Source organism: Saccopteryx bilineata, chromosome 5 (assembly GCF_036850765.1).
Source record: "Saccopteryx bilineata isolate mSacBil1 chromosome 5, mSacBil1_pri_phased_curated, whole genome shotgun sequence".
In the NCBI taxonomy this organism is placed as follows: domain Eukaryota; kingdom Metazoa; phylum Chordata; class Mammalia; order Chiroptera; family Emballonuridae; genus Saccopteryx; species Saccopteryx bilineata.
This window is the reverse complement of record NC_089494.1, coordinates 7,269,418-7,287,001: the sequence shown is the minus strand read 5'-3', so window position 1 is coordinate 7,287,001 and position 17,584 is coordinate 7,269,418. Positions and strand designations below refer to the sequence as shown.

Below are 17,584 nucleotides of genomic sequence, written 5' to 3'. Positions count from 1 at the left end.
GAGTTGCTGGCCCTGGCTGGGTGGTTCAGTGGATAAAGCATCATCCTGGCACGCCGAGGTTGCATGTTCAATCCCTGGTCAGGGCATGTACAAGAGCAATCAATGAGTATACTCTAAATCAGGGGTCTCAAACTGAACTCAGCATGTGGGCCGCAGAGCAAGATCACAGCCGTTCGGCTGGCCGCACTAGGTCTACAAAAGGCAACTGTTACGCAACACTTTTCTCACTGCAGTTGAAAACAAAAAAAGTCAGTACAAGCACAATCGTACGTGCAGTTTACTCAGTGTCACAAAACGACCAGAAACTGTAGTTCGCATCACAACTGCTGTTAACTAAGCTAGTATCTAGCTAGGATGCTAGAGAAATGAAAAATACAAGTAGGCTCTTAGACTTACTTAATTTTATCCAAAATATTTTGAACTTCATGGATTAGTCTGCGGGCCGCACAAAATTGTTCAACGGGCCGCATGTGGCCCGCGGGCCGCGTGTTTGAGACCCCTGCTCTAAATGGAACTAAATGGAATAACTAAATGCAATGGGGAGATCATGCTTCCTTCCCCTCCTCCTCTGTTTCTTTCTCTCTCTACCTTCCTCATTCAAATCAATGAGAATAAAAGGGGTGGGGATAGCCTAAGTCAAAGCCCACCCCCCTATGCCAGGAGGAGGAGGTCCAAGAGGCCACTTCAACTCCAAGGTTCCCTCCATTGTAGGATTTTAGCTTCAGCCTAGTCACTGATTCACCTGGTTAGTCCAAGTTCCTTGCTACAATTCTTCCATCTGCTTTTCTGCCTTCTTAAAAAGAGAATGATAACATATTAGAGGTGGAACCTATACATTTGTTGACTTTCCATTGGTTTTGACCTACAAAAACATCAATTTCATGACTCAACCTTATAATTGTCCTACCTATCTTGCAAGGTGCAGAGAATAAATGAAAATGCTTTAAGCCAAAGGCTTGCTACCATGTATACGGCAGTGCTCAGTGAGTGCTTGGGGAATGTAAATGCTGGTTCTGGAACCAGATGGGCATGAGCCTTTCTTACTCATTTCCAGCCAAAGCCAGATTCATGGAGACAGTCAGGTAAAGCAGTTCTCTGAGGGAAATTCACATTCACCCAGCTCCTCCTGGGCACATCCTTCCTCTCCACCAAGTCACATTCAATTCTCAGCTGTGGACACAGAGACAACTGCCCAAGACCACCATCCAGACAGTTAAGACGGCTCAATTGCTTAGATGTGGCACAGACCAAGCTCACACTGTATCAGCTTTTGTGGACTGCATGATCCCCACGAGTGAAACCAGAGCTTAATGGATACACTGCAGGTAGAAGGCGCTCTCCTGCCCTATTTAGTATGCTGCTCAATGCGGCACAAAAGAGGAGATGGCAATGGCTTCGGCTAAGGAGCTCTTTCCTTCTGTGCGCCGAAGGGCGGCCCCAGGCCCGCGCCTCAATCAAGTTAGCTGGCGATGGTAGGGAGGGGACCGAACAGAGTTGTGACGCCTGGTCCTTGGGGACAACACTGGGAAGCCCTAGGATTCGCGCGCGCCTACCCTGGGGCGAATCAACAGCCGTTGGGGCTCCTTGTGCTGAGAGGAGACCCGGCGGGTGCCCCGTCTGCCGCCGCCGCGTACCCCGGACGGGATGGCGACCACGGACCAGCGGCAGGGGGCCGGTGTCCTCACCCTGTCCAGCACCTGCCCACGTTCCACCAGCCAAAGCACAGGAGTCCAGGCTTCGCTCCTCACAAAAGACAATTCTATGGGGAAAGTCTCACTGGCCAGCGAGTAGGCTGGTAGATGTGATCGCGGGACCGACGCGTGCTGTACAGGCTGAATGGGAGGGAGCTCAGACCCGGCCCTCCGAGCCTCTTCCGGATAAAGGGGGCTCGCAGTGGGAATGCGACGTAAGAAAAACAAGAAGGCAGACTCAGTCTCTCCTCTTGTCCCTGGCTTCGAACTATACTGAACTCGGCAAACATCCCTCCTCCACAATCCCAGACTCCGGGTTTTCTCCATTCCCAGATCCGCGGTCCCCGGAGACAGACAGCGGAACCTGCCAATGGCGGGACGCAAAGCGTCAACTTTGTGTTCGCCCGCCACTCTCAGCCAGTGTGTGCTCGTTTCTCCGGAGTCCCGCCTTCCGAGTCGGGCGCCCCCTTCTGGCAACACGGGAACGAACATGATCTGTCGCCATATTGTGTGTGGCAGAGATATTTTCCCCCCTGAAACATATTTACACTTTCTCTAATCTTTCCTCCCACACACTGGTTTCTTTATTTGACAACCGAGCGCGGTGACGATGAGGAGTGTGTAGCATATGGTTTTCTGGTCCTCTGCATGGGTTGGATCGACGTCACGCCACGCTCGCCGAGTCCAACGCCATCTTGAGTGTGGCAGATTGATGGTTCCCTTCTCGGGGCTCCGCGTGGTCCCCTTAATGGCGCCCAAAGCTTCAAAGGGTCCCCAAGGACTAGCTCAACAGGTCTACGGGACGCTTATTGCCCCCCAACAACCTTTCGCAGTTCATAAGCACCTCGCAGTGCTTTAAGTGGGGTGGGAGACGGGCAGACGAGACGGCCCGGCGCTGGAAGGAGGCTCCCTGAGGCAGCCGCGACGACGGTGACCGCTCGGGGCAGGCGCTATCTAGAATCTTGGCGTGCGACGCCCACAGGCTGTCTTGCTCGAGGGCAGTAGCTCGCACGGGCCCTCGGGGCCCCTCGATGTACGAGTCGCCGGGTGTGTGTGTTTGGCACTCAGCCCGCTCGTCGACTAACTTAGGGGACAGCTCTCAGGGGCTGGAGGTGGGCAAAGGGGTGACATCCCCAAATACTGGAGGCCCTCGGTGTTGGGCAGAGGGAGTGAACATGGCAGAGGTGCGCCTGTGTCCAACTCGCGCCCTCATCGCTTGTGGGGCTTACGCCCAGTTGCTCTGAGGCAAGTCTTGGTCGAAGGCGCCCAGCGCGGGGCGGGGGGGAGGCAGGCATCCGCGCGGGCACTGCGCAGGGCACCGCCCGGGGCGAGCGCAGCCCAGCACCCAGCCTTCCCCTCCCCCTCGCTGGCAGCCGTCGTGCGCGCGGGCCGCCAACTCCTCTTTCCTCCCCCATCCTCCGAGGAGCCGCGGGGAGGGGGAAAGGCGGGGGCTGGGCGGGCAGCTTTGCCGCGCTTTGGCTTTCTGCGTCAGCAGCCCCAGCAAAACAGGGCGGGAGCGCGCGCGCGCCCTCCCCCCGCGGTGTCGGCGCCGTTCGGACCCGGCAAACTCAAGGTCTGAATGACAGTGCTGCCGGCGACTGCGCAGCACGGAACGCATCAAGGCACTGCCGCTTTAAGCACGCTTGCCCATTGTTCGGATTGGAGCCAATGAGCAAGCGCCCGCTCCCTGCGCTCAGCCAATAGTATTTGGGTAAGGGAGGCCAGGCGCCGCCCACAATCTATATTAAAGGCTCTGGCGCCGCGTGAGTTCCCCACTGGCTGCTCCGAAAAGCCATCTTTGCATTGTTCCTGCGTCCGCCTCTCTGCTCGCCGCAGCCACCTTCGCTGCGCGCCTCCTCCTCCGCCGCAAATTCCGGCAGCTTTTTCGCCAGAGTCTTCGAACTCTTGGTTTTTGTTTTTTTTGTTTGTTTGTTTCTTAAATCCGCTGCACCGAATCACCGGCGTGCCCCACCATGTCAGACGCGGCCGTGGACACCAGCTCCGAGATCACCACCAAGGTGGGCTGGACGCCGCCCGCCCCTTCGCGGTCCACGCGCTGTCGTCGCCGGAGCGCCGTTTGGCGCCTGGCGGCCGGGCTTCCTCTGAGCCGGCTGCTGCTCTCTCCCGCAGGGATCCTGTTCCAGGCCCTCGGGGCAGCCCACTCTTTGTGTGTGCGGGGGAGGGGGCGGGAAGCGCCGCGGGCAAACGTGTTGCCCGTCGTGCAGTGGCCGACCTCGGAGACCGGGGGAGGGCGGGTGCGGAGACCCAGGGCTCGGGAAGGACTACTCCACCGCTCCGGAAACTTGTCTGTGACTCGTGTGAGGGCTGTGGGACGAGAGGGGCTCGACCGGAGGGTCCTCGGCCGGCGGGTCGCACGGAAATAACTTTGAAACTCCGGCGCGTTTGGGATCGGAAGTGTTGGGGGAGCGCGTGTGCGGGCCGGCTGCGGGAAGCGGCGGCTCCGCGGTGAGCGCCCGCCGGCGGCGCTGCCTTTGTTCGGCGCCGGACTGCCTGGCCAGTTTCGCGCCTTACAGCGGGTCCGAGGTTTAACTGGCCAGCTCCGGTGAGACGGAGCGCGCGGCGGGCCGCCGGCCGCGCCGTCGACTGTCTGCGGAGGTGTGCAAGTCCTCTCCCCTAGGTATTGGGGCGGCGGGGGTGGGCGTCACTCCGGGGGAGGCCGCCCGGAGCAACCGCTCTGACTAAAGTAGTTCACCGACGAAGCCGGGCTCGGCTGAGGAGAGCCCACGCGCGGGAGGAAAGGAAACGGAAAGTGAAGGCACGGCGCGCCCGGGAGGTGATGGGCGCCCCCCGCGGCTGTCCGGGCGTACCGTGTGCGCGGCTCCGCCGGGGGCGAACAAAAGCGGTGGCCCGTGCCGGGGTCGTGCTGGGCGTCGGGGCTGTCGGTGTCCTGTTCGCGGGTTCTTTGCCGCCCTCAGTGTTGAGGTCCTGCGCGTTTCGCGCAACTCGGTTTCCAAGCGCCGCCCGTCCCAGGAGCGTTACCGCCCTCAGCGGGAGCGCGACACTTTGAAGCCGACCAGCTTGCTTATCTTTCGGCCCTTGTCTGTGGCTCTGACGGTACGAGTCACCTTGGCGTTTCTCTAGCCCCAGTGCCCGTGGCCTCACCTCTGGTTCTCCCAGAGGCGACTCAGTCCGCAGAGCCGAGCTTGCGACCGTACGTTTCCAAAGAGGCTTCCGCCGACCCTTTCTGGGACGAGCCGCGGACCAATTTCTGTGGGAGAATTGTTCCTCCCCGGTGCGGGCGTCCGCGCTTGCTTTCCTCCAAGGTGATTTCCCGCTAGGGCCAATAGTTCGCCGTGGGAAGGGTGTTCCCGACGGCCTCGGACTGCGACAGCGAAGCAGCTCGGCGGGCTTAGGGGCAGCCTCCCGCGGGACTTTGCCCGCCAAACGCAGAGACGCAAGCCCGCGCATCTAGGTCTGTGGGGTGGCGGAGGTTACGGGGGCGTCGGGAGCCGAGGAAAACCGATGCGCAACTCGCGTGCTCCACGGGGCCGTCGCAGCCCTTGGGCTACGGGTCTCTAGGGTCAGGGGCGCACTCGGCGGCCCCGGGCCACGTGCTCCGCGCGCGCGCTGCGTGCTGAGGCCCGCGCGCAAAGCTCGTCGGGCGGGGGCTCAGCGCCTGCGCGGTGAGACCTCCCCGCCCCCACCCGCTCCCTGGGGCTTCGGCCGCCAGGGGGCGGGAGCGGGCCCAGACAGGGTCCGCGTTGGGCGGGCCAAGGCAAACCGGGCGGGCAGGTGCCCCGAGGCCGCTTTGTGGACGGCGCCCGGGGCTACTCGATGCCTGTCTGTTGGCGGCCGGCCTAGCCGCGCCAGGCGGAGAAAGTTACGGGGCTTCAGGGCGCCCGCAGCGCTGTAGCCCTTTGGAAAGCCGGCCGTGTGGGCCTTGTGAGGTGTGCTGGAAGCCAGGAGAGCTGAGACGCTTCGAATCTAGGCGACAGTGTCCGGTCCCCTTGGGCAGCTGGCAGATATGGGGAGATTGGGGTGATTAGAATTTTTTTTAAAGTCTGTGCTTGCCAGGGCTCAGACCGTCTGTGCTGGGGTTGGGGCTGGCGCTCAGCTGCGAGGACTGGCTGACGTCGCCTCCCAGTTCTGCCTGTTAGCTCTCCCTTGTCGGGCTAGCCCACCCACGGGAGTTCTCCGCGGTGGCAGGGCCCTCCCTCTCTTGCCTTACTTATTTATGGCGCATATCTGCGCTTTCCCAGAAGGATTTGTGAGAGGCGGAGCTACCCTGGTTTGGAAACAAGTCTGGGTGTGTGAGAATGAAGTGTTCCCGGGCTCGTCCTCCCAGTCAGACAGGTTTGGGGCTACGGTGCCACATGGCCTTTTACTTGTTTCTCTAAGGGCTGAGAAATCAGACGGTAGCCTGACCGCAGGCACGCTTCGCATCCGTGGTCTTTCCTTCTACCGGTTCCGTGTGCAGCGTTTTTAGCCTTAGATGTCCATCCAATCAGTACTGCATCTATACTTGTGGTCCTGGACCCCGTTTCCTTAAAAGACTTACCGGTTCCTTCTTCCTTTTTGAAGGACTTGAAAGAGAAGAAGGAAGTTGTGGAGGAGGCAGAGAATGGAAGAGATGCACCTGCTAATGGGAATGCTGTGAGTGTCCACCTTGCTTCTGACCCCGTACCAGCTCCTGGCTGATACTTTCTCTTCCTCGATGGTTCTGGGCTTAGGCTGGGGTGGGGGCAGGCTGGGCAGTTCCTGTTTCTAGGTCTTTTGGCCAAGGGAGTTTCAGGGATTGAGGCTGTAGAAGCATTAGGCACGGTTTGGGGCAAGGGATGTGGGCAGCAGTGATGCTCTTTCCTTGGTAATAACCTGGTATGTTTTTCACCGAGGAGAATGAGGAAAACGGGGAGCAGGAGGCTGACAATGAGGTAGATGAAGAAGAGGAAGAAGGAGGGGAGGAGGAGGAGGAGGAAGAGGAAGGTGATGGTGAGTAGCCTTGTCTGTCTCCCCCTTTGGGGTTATCTTTCCCTGGCTTCTGGCACAAGGGAAGGAGTTAGGGACTCCCAGGGTAGGGCGTAATGGGCTGCTGCAACTGCGCTTCATCCTGGTACCTGTGGAGTCAGGGCCTTCCTGCTGGAGAGCTCTCTTGACGCACTGATCCGTGGGGTCTGGCCTCTTGGGCCCCTGGGTCCTCTTCTGCTATCTGAAGACAAGTGACATTCCACCTTGGCAGATCTGTTTCTGGGAGATTCCCTAAGGAATTGGCAGTTCAGTTGTCCCTTTCCTCCCACTCCTTATCCTCCCTAGTTTCTGCTGTCACCAAGTGGAAGGGTACAAAGGCCCTTCCTAGTTGGCCAAGGATGGCAGGGTGGTTCACCTAGGGTTTGATTCTCCAGGTGAGGAAGAGGATGGCGATGAAGATGAGGAAGCTGAGGCAGCTACGGGCAAACGGGCAGCTGAGGACGATGAGGTGCCTCTGGCTTGAGGGGCAGGGTGTGGGGTCTGAGACACTTGAGGGCTGGGGGGACTTGGCCGGATTTGGGCTGCTGGGTATTTTTCAGTTGCTCTACGAGCCCCTGGGAGCTGCCAGCAGGAAACGGGTGGGCCCAGTGGATTAGAGGGGCCTTGACAATATTTTCTTTGCCCAGGATGATGATGTTGACACCAAGAAGCAGAAGACTGATGAGGATGACTAGACAGCAAAAAAGGAAAAGTTAAACTTAAAAAAAAAAAAAGGCCACCGTGACCTATTCACCCTCCACTTCCCGTCTCAGAATCTAAACGTGGTCACCTTCGAGTAGAGAGTCCCGCCCTACCGCTCACCCAACTTGGGCAGCGCCACCGCAGATGACACGCGCTTGCCACCACCCAACCAAAACCACAACGTGAATTTGCAACAGGGGAGGAAAAAACCAAAACTTCCAAGGCCCTGCTTTTTTTCTTAAAAGTACTTTAAAAAGGAAAAATTTGTTTGTATTTTTTATTTACATTTTATATTTTTGTACATATTGTTAGGGGTCAGCCATTTTAAATGATCTCGGGATGACCAAACCAGCCTTTGGAGCGTTGTCTGTCCTACTTCCGACTTTACTTGTGGTGTGACCATGTTCATTATAATCTCAAAGGAGAAAAAAAACCTTGTAAAAAAAGCAAAAACAACAACAAAAAAACAATCTTATTCCGAGCATTCCAGTAACTTTTTGTGTATGTACTTAGCTGTACTATAAGTAGTTGGTTTGTATGAGATGGTTAAAAAGGCCAAAGATAAAAGGTTTCTTTTTTTTTCTTTTTTTTTTGTCTATGAAGTTGCTGTTTATTTTTTTTTGGCCTGTTTGATGTATGTGTGAAACAATGTTGTCCAACAATAAACCGGAATTTTATTTTGCTGAGTTGTTCTAACAAAGCTGTCTCAAGCCTGTTTTTTGTTTCGGTTTCTTGAAACTTGGGGAGGGGGCAGATAAATAGGGGAAAGGGATGATCTTGAACTCCACCCCAGCTGTGTGTACTGGGTAGGGGTAGTGGGTTGAAGGACACTAGTTGGGGAGGAGATGGGCGTTCCCTTTGGGTGGCAGGGTCTGGTGTGGGGCATTGAAGTTAGGGGCTGAACGGGAGCTACTTCCCAGGTTGGTCTCATCAGATTGTACCAAGACCTTTCACGTGCCACACCATTGGGTACCAAGTGAACCAGGATTCTCTGGAATGTGTCTACAGCCTCTGGCCCTGGAGGAACAGGCCACCTGTGTGGATGCAGCCTAGTGGGACAGCTGGCCTTGTGTCTCTGCGTGAGCCTCACCACATTAGCTTGGTTATGAAGTGGCTCCCCCTGGTGGTGGCATGTGGCACCTTGTCCCTTAGGACTTTATTTTCCAGGGCAGGGATGCAGCCTTGCCCTCTTCCAAGCTCTGGCTTCCTGGAGAAACAAGAACCTTGGATAGTCTGGCAGGCCACCCTGCCCACGTATTGTTTCCAGCGGGAGGAAGCATGATCTGAAGCTCCAGTCCTCCGGGAGAATGCGATGGTTAGTTGACCCTACTAAGAACCATCCAGGGTTTGTTTCCTAGGCTGGGGTCCACAGATGAGCATCATGGGCAGAAGCCCCCTGTAAACATCTGTATTGTGCCCTTGAATTGATGGTTGTGCCCATTCTCTAGGGCAGTGGCAGTGTTTTTCAGCTGGTTTGTGGACTGGTCCACCAAAGAGTTAATCACCCTGGTGTATGGGGATTGTCTACCCAATCTTTGTTGAATTTGCTAATGTTTAGGGTGATTTCTACCTTAGTGGTTCCCAAGTGTAAAATGGTTGAAAAACCATTGCCCTAGGGGTGGAAGAACTTGGCGACCCAGCTGTAGCAGTGTAAGGGAATGGGCTTATTTCAAGGTGGAGAGACTGGGAGAGCTCTCATCACCACGATGTGGGTCCTGCTCCCATCTGTGCCACCAGCTGGCTACCCTGGGTCTCCTTTGTCTCCTGAATAGTTTTTTTTTTTTAAGATAGAGGAGGGGAGATGGACACTCTCCCGTGCATTCTGACTGGGATCCACCCGGCAACGCACCTCCCCCTTCCCATCTGGGGCTGATGCTCAATCAACCCAGCTATCCTCAGTGCCTGAGGACCATGCTCAGACCAACTGGGATATCTGGGACCACGCTTGAAACCAATTGACCCACTGGCTGTGGAGGAGTGGGGGGAGAAGCAGATGGTCACTTCTGTGTGCCCTGACCTAGGATCAAACCTGGGACCCTCTGCATACCAGGCCGATGCTCTATCCCCTGGTCCAGCCTGCCAGGGCCTTGAATAGTCTTAAATACAAATCGCTGGGTGTCATGGGGTCCAAGTGAGGTACACAGATACAAGGAAAATGAGGGCCAGATGGTCACTCATCAGCCTGGAGTTCTGACTTTGTAGGATGGTTGTGGACAAAGGGGTAGGAGTGAAAAGCAACCCCTACCCACCCGACCCCCAACACCTGACCATGTGGGAGTTTCTTTTCTCACTTTGGAGCTGATTGGGTTGGGGGCATACTGCTTTCTCACAAAGAACCCCTGGGACCCCATTCCATCCTAATAGGAGGGGACAGTGTAGAGAATTTCATCTACATCCCAAGCTGTGGGGTGAGGGGCAAGAGGTAACAGGTATCCATCTACAGCTCCTTAAGAACAATCTACTGCCCTTGGTTATGCTAAGGTTGTAGGTTCGATCCCTGGTTGGGACATAAGAATCAACCAATGAATGCACAGATAAGTGGAGCAAATGTGTCTGTCTCCCTCTCTTTAATAATTAAAAGTAGATTTATAAAATAAGGAAAAAACATTTTAAAAGTCTATCTTGGGCCATAGACCAGGGAATCTGACAGCAGGGAGGGCTTCCTTGGGGAGGCAGTACTGAGAGTACTGAGGCTGAGACAGGAAGGGTCAGGAGGGTGGAAGCAGATGGGAGGGGGCTGGAGGAAGGATCCATCCAAGGGCAGGAAGGAGCAGAGGACTCTGAGGGCGCATGGGCAAAGAGGGTGGAAAAAGACAGGCATTTTGTGGGTCAGTTACGGAGGCAGGACTGGGGAAGCCTCGGAGGGAGGGAGTTTAAGCAGGAAAACTTGAAAAGCACTGAAATGACGTCTGCAGAGGCCAGAGGGCCAGGGTTAAGGAGAGAGGCCAGGAGGGAGAGAAGCGGGCACATTTAAGACATCCCATAAGGGATGAATTGGGTGTTGGAGGCAGGTCCCATGGAGGATCCCCCAGGCTCCGTCTGAGCCTTTGAGCACAAGGAGCCATTTACCGTAGGGAGTAGGCAGGAGATGAGGGTCTGGAGCCCCATAGTGGCCTCACTGCATTTGTGAACTGTCGGGGACTGTTGGATGCACAGGTCTGGAGGGCAGGAGAGAGGCCTGGGCCGGACCAGAGTAACCAAGGCCAAGGTCTGGATAAGGTGAGCCAGGGAGGGGGTATGGCAAGAACAGTCAAGGCTCAAGTCACACCAGGCTGCATACACAGCTGGGCGATGTCCCTCCCAGTGGATGAAAGCTCTGAGACCAGGACCCCCTCTGGCTCTGCCGACCCTGTGCCTAGCTTGCCTTCCTTGTTCACCAGCCACAGCAGCCTCCTTTCTCAGGGACTTTGCGCCTGCTGTCCCTGCCACAGGAATGTCTGACCCCTCACGACTCACTGCACGCTAGGTCTCATTATCTTCCCGGATGCCGTCCCCAGGTCCCCAGTGGTGGAGGCCCCTTTCTAGTTCCCGCCTCCACCACAGAGCAATTCCCACAGCGTGAACTTGTTTACTTACCTGCTTGTGTGGTTTCTGTCTGGCCCCCGCTGAGGTCAGGGGCCACTTTTTTTTTTAGATTTTATTTATTCATTTTAGAGAGAGGAGGGAAGAGGAGCAGGAAGCATCAACTCCCATATGTGCCTTGACTAAGCAAGCCTGGGGTTTTTTTTTTTTTTTTTTTAAAGAGAATTTTTTTTTTCTTTATTCATTTTTAGAGAGGAGAGAGAGAAAGGGGGGGAGGAGCTGGAAGCATCAACTCCCATATGTGCCTTGACCAGGCAAGCCCAGGGTTTCGAACCGGCGACCTCAGCATTTCCAGGTTGACGCTTTATCCACTGCGCCACCACAGGTCAGGCAAGCCTGGGGTTTTGAACCGATGACCTCAGAGTTCCAGGTTGAGGCTTTACCCACTGTGCCACCACAGGTCAGGCAGGGTACCACTTCTTATTCACCTTATTTCCCTGAACCTGGTAAGTATTCTGTCCATTTTACTCATTTGTTTACTCATTCATTGGTTCACATATGTACGAAATGTTCTTTCTGTGCCAGCTGCCGTTATAGGCTCCAGAAATACAGAAAAGAGCGAGAGAGACAAGGTCCCTCATCCTGACACGGCTGGTGGGACGCCGTGGGTGGTCCAGTTCACACCTGTTTCTACCACATTTGTGGTTTCTGCCAGATGCCCGCATCTGGGAAGGCCTTACCTTTCACAAGGGCTAGAGCTTAGCTGTCCTCAGTGGGCCACTAAGACCCCAGAATACTCGCCCCCAATAAACTGTCCCCAAACTGCTGCCAGGGTCAGTGTCAGATCATGGTTTTGGTGGGGGGGACCCTTTGACCCTGTGTGTCCACCTGACACCCCTGTGCAGGCTGGCCACTGGATTCTCAAGGAAAGACTGGCCAGCTACTCTTGTCCTAAGGCAGAAGAGGGCTAGGCAGGCCACATAGCAGGCAACACGTGGACCTGGGGTCAGGTCTAACCCAGTTTCCTTAGGCTGCGGCCCTGCTCAGAACTACTACCCTTCAACCCCCAGAGAAGAGGGGAGAAGCAGCCCCATCCTGACCCAGTCATGGCAGTGAATATGGGGCAAGGGACAGACCTCACTGAGCCTTCATCTCCTCTGCACGAGGAGAACAATAGCATAAGGTGTGTGGGTCATGGCCCAGGGCTGCCTTTCTTGGGGTCCCATATCTACACTGAGCTGGCTGCACCCTCACTGCACCAAAGGTTTGGCCTGGAACAACCCTTGCTGCCTTCAGCAGAACTTACTTTCCTTTAGTCCTGAGCCTGGCACACAACCACTACGTGGGGGCCTGTCCTGAGGACCCAGGGTTACCTTCATCCTTCCTGATCCGGAAGTCCCCTCCAAGTGCAAGGACCGGGACACCCAAGGAGCCCAAGTTGGAAGATTCATGAGAGATGGGCGCCCTCTGGTGGCCATGGAGGAACTGCAGGGGACTCCCCGGGGTTCTTTTCAGTCCACAAAAGAGCCCTGTAGTGGGCCCCAGCCCAGGGGCAGCCTCAGCCATCCCCACGCTCTACAGCGGGATCTTCCTCCGTCTCTGTTGCTGGAACCTCAGTCAGACGTGACAGGCAGTGGTAATTTCCCAAGCCTTCCCTCTGGCCCGCAGATGGCCCAGCCCAGGGACTTGGTCCTTCTTTTCCTGGGAAACCCATGGTCTCCTCACAGCTGAGCCCACAATCAACTCCTCCAAGGCCACCGGCCACCCCTGGGTCTGGCCCCCTGGGCTTCTCTTGCTTAGCTCCATTCAATTGCTTGGTGTGCACAGCACCCTCCCTGGACAGTCACCTTTGGGCCTGGTTGTAGGATTCCTCACAGTGGCCACGGCCCTGAGTACAGCCCAGCCCCCAGGGCTGCTTGGAACTTGGGTTTGGGGGCACCCAGCTGCACTCCCTGGAACTGTCTGAGCTGACTGCCCGGTGGACCCAGGCCTCCTCCTAGGGCCCTCATGCCAAGCCTGTTTCTGCCAGGCATCTGCGGTGGTCTCCTGTGTCCTGGATGCAGACCAGCCCTACCAGTCTCGGGCCCCTGGCCACTCACTTCATGGTTCCTGTGGAAGCTTTGTCATGGGGTAGTCCAATTTTTTTTTATACAGGGGCAGAGATAGAGTCAGTGAGAGGGATAGATAGGGACAGACAGAGGAATGAGAGAGATGAGAAGCATCAATCATCAGTTTTTCGTTTTGACACCTTAATTGTTCATTGATTGCTTTCTCATATGTGCCTTGACTGCAGGCCTTCAGCAGACTGAGTAACCCCTTGCTTGAGCCAGCGACCTTGGGTCCAAGCTGGTGAGCTTTTGCTCAAACCAGATGAGCCCATGCTCAAGCTGGCGACCTCGGGGTCTCGAACCTGCGGTGTCCGCATCCCAGTCTGACGCTCTATCCACTGCGCCACCACCTGGTCAGGCTGGGGTAGTCCAATTTTACAGTGTGGCTGCTTGTTCATCCTGCAAACCCAGACCCAGGCTAGTCAGGGTAGGGGCAGGGCTCTCAACAGCTACCTCCGCCCCCTTCAGAGACCTCAGTCTGTGCTCACAGGGCCTGATCTGAGCTTGGAGGTGATGGAAGCTCAAATTAGGAAACATTCTAAGACCACCTGGGACATTGGTCTTATGTGTTGGGTGAATGAATGATACACATTACTTATGGAGAAGGCCTTGCAGCCAGTGTGAATTCTGTCAAGTCCTGAGCACTATCAATGGACTCAGCTTTGGTCCGTGCCCTCATGGGCTCTCTGTCAAGTCTGCTACTGTAGCAACAAGAAGTGCCAGGTGGTCACTTGAGACAAGCTCATTTCACATGCAGCCATGTACCACTGCAGGAAGGAGCTGCTGGTAGGGATTCCAGAAGGTACCAGAGGACAGCTGTTGTTTCTGACACCAACAACCATCTCTTTACCTTGTTCTTGGCAATAATCCCCTGAAACAGTATCTGGTTCTCCTGGAGAGCTTCCCCTCCCCCCACTCTCCATCAAACCCAGGGGCAGAACCTGAGAGTTGCTCTTGGCCAATCAATGTCCTGAGGCCCCCCTGGCCAGAATCTGATTGGATTGAAGTAGACACATGACCCAGCTGATCCAGTCAGAATAAGTGTTGGGAGTTTTGGTTGAGCTGCTGGAAAGGGAGGCAACATTTTGTCTGTTGGGGGACTTGAACTTAGGCTGCTGAGAAGCTGAGGCTGCAGCCCACACAGGTAGGGAGCAGAGCTGAGGTATGAGGCAGAGGAACCCCAAGTTCTGATGCCATTTTCTTGAGCCCTTGGCTCCAGCCGAGCCTGACACCAGATCCATCTCTGGATTTTTCAGTTACATATAAGTCAGTAAAGTTTCCTCCCAAGTTAGGTGGGTTCAGGTTGGGTTTTCCGTTGTCCATAACTGAGGCATGTTAGCAAACAGAAGAACACAGGTCTCCAGCTTCCAAGGCCAGCCAGGCCTCCATAACCGGAGACATCTTGACAGGGAGGAGCGCAAAGGTGTGGGGGATCCCTTCTTGGTATGGTCTCCAGGTTGAGAGGAAACAGAGAGAGGTGAATGAGCCTCAGGAGAGGTTGTGAGGCCTCATGGTCCATCTTGCAACAGGATCACAGAGTACTGTTTGACCCATTCCCAGCCAGGTGGGGGGGATGGCCCAGGGTCACCTGTGCTGCCCACCATACATTCCCTGAACTCTTTTCTAGCCTACAGTGGTGGCTGGTCCGCTGACTCCCAGGGACACACTGAATTTCCAGTGTTCCTCCCCATGCCTCAGAGTCCCTGTCTCACTGAACACAATTGCTCTGTGAGGCGTCCAGATAAGGGGTGAGACCCTGTCTTCGTGCAGCCTGGTGCCTCCTCTCGGCCTGAAGGCATGATCCATCCTGTTCAGTGAAGCACCAGGGTAGGCTATGTTAAGAGGGCTTTCTTTTCACAGAATTCAGTGGGTCTTTAACATACCAAGGAGTCTCCAAGAAGAAGGTTTAACATGCAGTTTGTCCCCAATTTATTTGACCTGGATTTTTTTTTCTTCACAGAAAGCCTCATAGTATATTGAGGGATATTAGTGCCCAGAAAGAGCTGATCTGACACAAGCACCCTTACCAGGGCTCAGGGAATATTTGCTGACTTAAACATCTGGTGGAAAAAGGTTTCCTTGGGAACAAGTTCCACAGCCTGGCTCTTAGAGCTCCGCATGGGCCTCAAGCAGGTTCCCTTGGCTACAGGTAGTTCAGGGCCCTGTGCTCACAAAAGGCAGTGCCCTTTGCCAACACACCCCAAGAGGTGACTGGTATCAGTAGGTGGGGAGACAGCAAAGGGTGGAAACAGGTACAAATCTTTCTGGAATGATCCTATATATCAAGATCCAAAATATATGCACAGACTTTTTTTGACTAGAAATCTATCTGCAACACCATTCTAGGAAAACTTCTATCTCCCTAGTCTTCCCACATAATTATTCTCTGGGTCCTTCTCTCCAGTCTCCTAAATATGCCCCAGTCTGACTGCTGTAGTTTCCACAGGAGCCGTGGCCGTGGCCTATGGGATATTGAGGCTGGGGAGTCACGTAGCCTTTTTTTAATTTTTATTTTTTTAAAGATTTTAGAGAGAAAGAGAGAGAGAGAGAGAGAGAGAGAGAGGGCCAGGGAGTGGGAAGCATCAACTTCTAGTTGCTTCTAGTATGTGCCTTGACCGGACAAACCCAGGGTTTCGAACTGGTGACCTCAGCGTTCCAGGTTGATGCTTTATCCACTGCGCCACCACAGGTCAGGTGGTCACCTAGTCTTGAAGGTGCTGAGGAAGGATGGGTTCTAGTCCCTTGGGGGTGGTGACAGTGGGTTCTACAATTCTGGTCTTGTCAACATTGTCCCTGGAGAGCTTTGAGGCTCCCGGACTAGTCAACCTCTCAGGAAGCATCTCGCCCAGGTGCCCATTCCTTTCTTTGGCGATAACATGGTCTCTATCCATTTAAGAAAAGGATATTTCCTGATCTTAGCATTAAATGTGTCCCATTATTAGGTGGGTGGGCTTCCTATTAATTTCCTGCTCTGCTTAGGGGTCTGCCCAAGTCACCAACATGGACATTGTTTTTTTATTTTTTATTTTTATTTATTCATTTTAGAGGAGAGACGGAGAGAGAGAGAGAGAGAGAGAAGGGGGAGGAGCAGGAAGCATCAACTCCCATATGTGCCTTGACCAGGCAAGCCCAGGGTTTTGAACCGGCGACCTCAGCATTCCAGGTCGATGCTTTATCCACTGCGCCACCACAGGTCAGGCACTGGACATTGTTTTGATGTGGCACTCCGAGTGGCTACCTGCTTCCCAAGGGAGGCCATGGGGGTACCTGTGGGCAGAGGCAAAGTGTTCCTCAGCAAATGACTGTTCCCCTCCTCCCAAATCCACAACAGAGGCCCCAGAATGCTGTGCTGTAACAATAACCTTTGGGCCTGTGAAGGTTTGAGAATCACTATGATCATAAAACCATTTCAGTATCATAAAATATCTACTTTTTGTTTGTTTGTTTGCTTTTTGTATTTTTCTGAAGCTGGAAACAGGGAGGCAGTCAGACAGACTCCCGCATGCCCCCGACCGGGATCCACCCGGCATGCCCACCAGGGGGTGGATGCTCTGCCCATCTTGGGGCGTCGCTCTGTTGCGACCAGAGCCACTCTAGCACCTGAGGCAGAGGCCACAGAGCCATCCCCAGCGCCCGGGCCATCTTTGCTCCAATGGAGCCTTGGCTGCGGGAGGGGAAGAGAGAGACAGAGAGGAAGGAGAGGGGGAGGGGTGGAGAAGCAGATGGGCGCCTCTCCTGTGTGCCCTGGCTGGGAATCGAACCCGGGACTCCTGCATGCCAGGCTGACGCTCTACCACTGAGCCAACTGGCCAGGGCCAAAATATCTACTTTTAAGTGAATGTAAACCTTCCAAGAAAAACTGATTGCGACATTAGCCTAATTATACCAAATCAATTTTAGCTTGTTGCTGAATATAAACCAATTAAAAGTTGACCAACATCAGCCAGAAGAAATGATTTGGATCCCAATCCTTATCCAGGGCTTGGCCCTGAGTACATAATAGGTATAGCCAACAATGTACCATGAAAGAAAATAAATGACCATTATCAACCTCTGTAATATCATAAAACAGTAAAATAAAATTCCAAATCCTCTAATTAATTAGACTGACTAGTCATGTATAGTGCCATTATGCAGAGGTGCCCTGTGCACCATAAAATATTTAGTTCAAATACACATATGCTAGACCAAAATGAAAGTGAAAATTATAATACAAATTAAAAATTCAAGTGACAATTTCGCTTATCTTCTTGTTTATAATTGAAAATAGCTAGTTAGGGGATGATTTGGATAAATCAAGTCACCTAAAAAGCTGTTCTAAAAAGTCTGAGTAAATGTCTTCTTTTTCTTTGAATATATACTGCCCACAAAAATTAGTGGATATTTCAAAATGAATATGAAGTGATAAAAAAAAAGCAGCATTTTATATTTTTAAAATTAAACAAGAATATCAGAAGAGCAAACAAGTCAAAGAAAGTTGTTTGATTATGCAAATGAGATGGAAAACCAACTTTTATTTTATTGGTGAAAATGCACTATACAAAAGGCTGAAAGTGCCTGACCAGGCGGTGGCGCAGTGGATAGAGCATCGGACTG

The 17,584-nt window shown here is 54.0% G+C and overlaps 1 protein-coding gene across 2 annotated transcripts; it reads left to right on the top strand.

Moving 5' to 3' along the window:
- The first annotated feature begins 3,445 nt into the window (after positions 1-3,445).
- Positions 3,446-8,058, top strand: PTMA (prothymosin alpha). 2 transcript variants are annotated; one of them, XM_066280584.1, is made up of 5 exons: positions 3,446-3,709; positions 6,234-6,305; positions 6,545-6,641; positions 7,052-7,125; positions 7,304-8,058. In XM_066280584.1, exons 1-5 carry the CDS (start codon positions 3,665-3,667, stop codon positions 7,349-7,351), a joined length of 336 nt encoding a protein of 111 aa, XP_066136681.1. In that variant the 5' UTR covers positions 3,446-3,664; the 3' UTR covers positions 7,352-8,058. The 2 variants fall into 2 exon arrangements, with proteins under 2 accessions (XP_066136681.1, XP_066136682.1); XM_066280585.1 differs by having other exon boundaries at positions 3,447-3,709; positions 6,548-6,641.
- Positions 8,059-17,584: the final 9,526 nt, after the last annotated feature.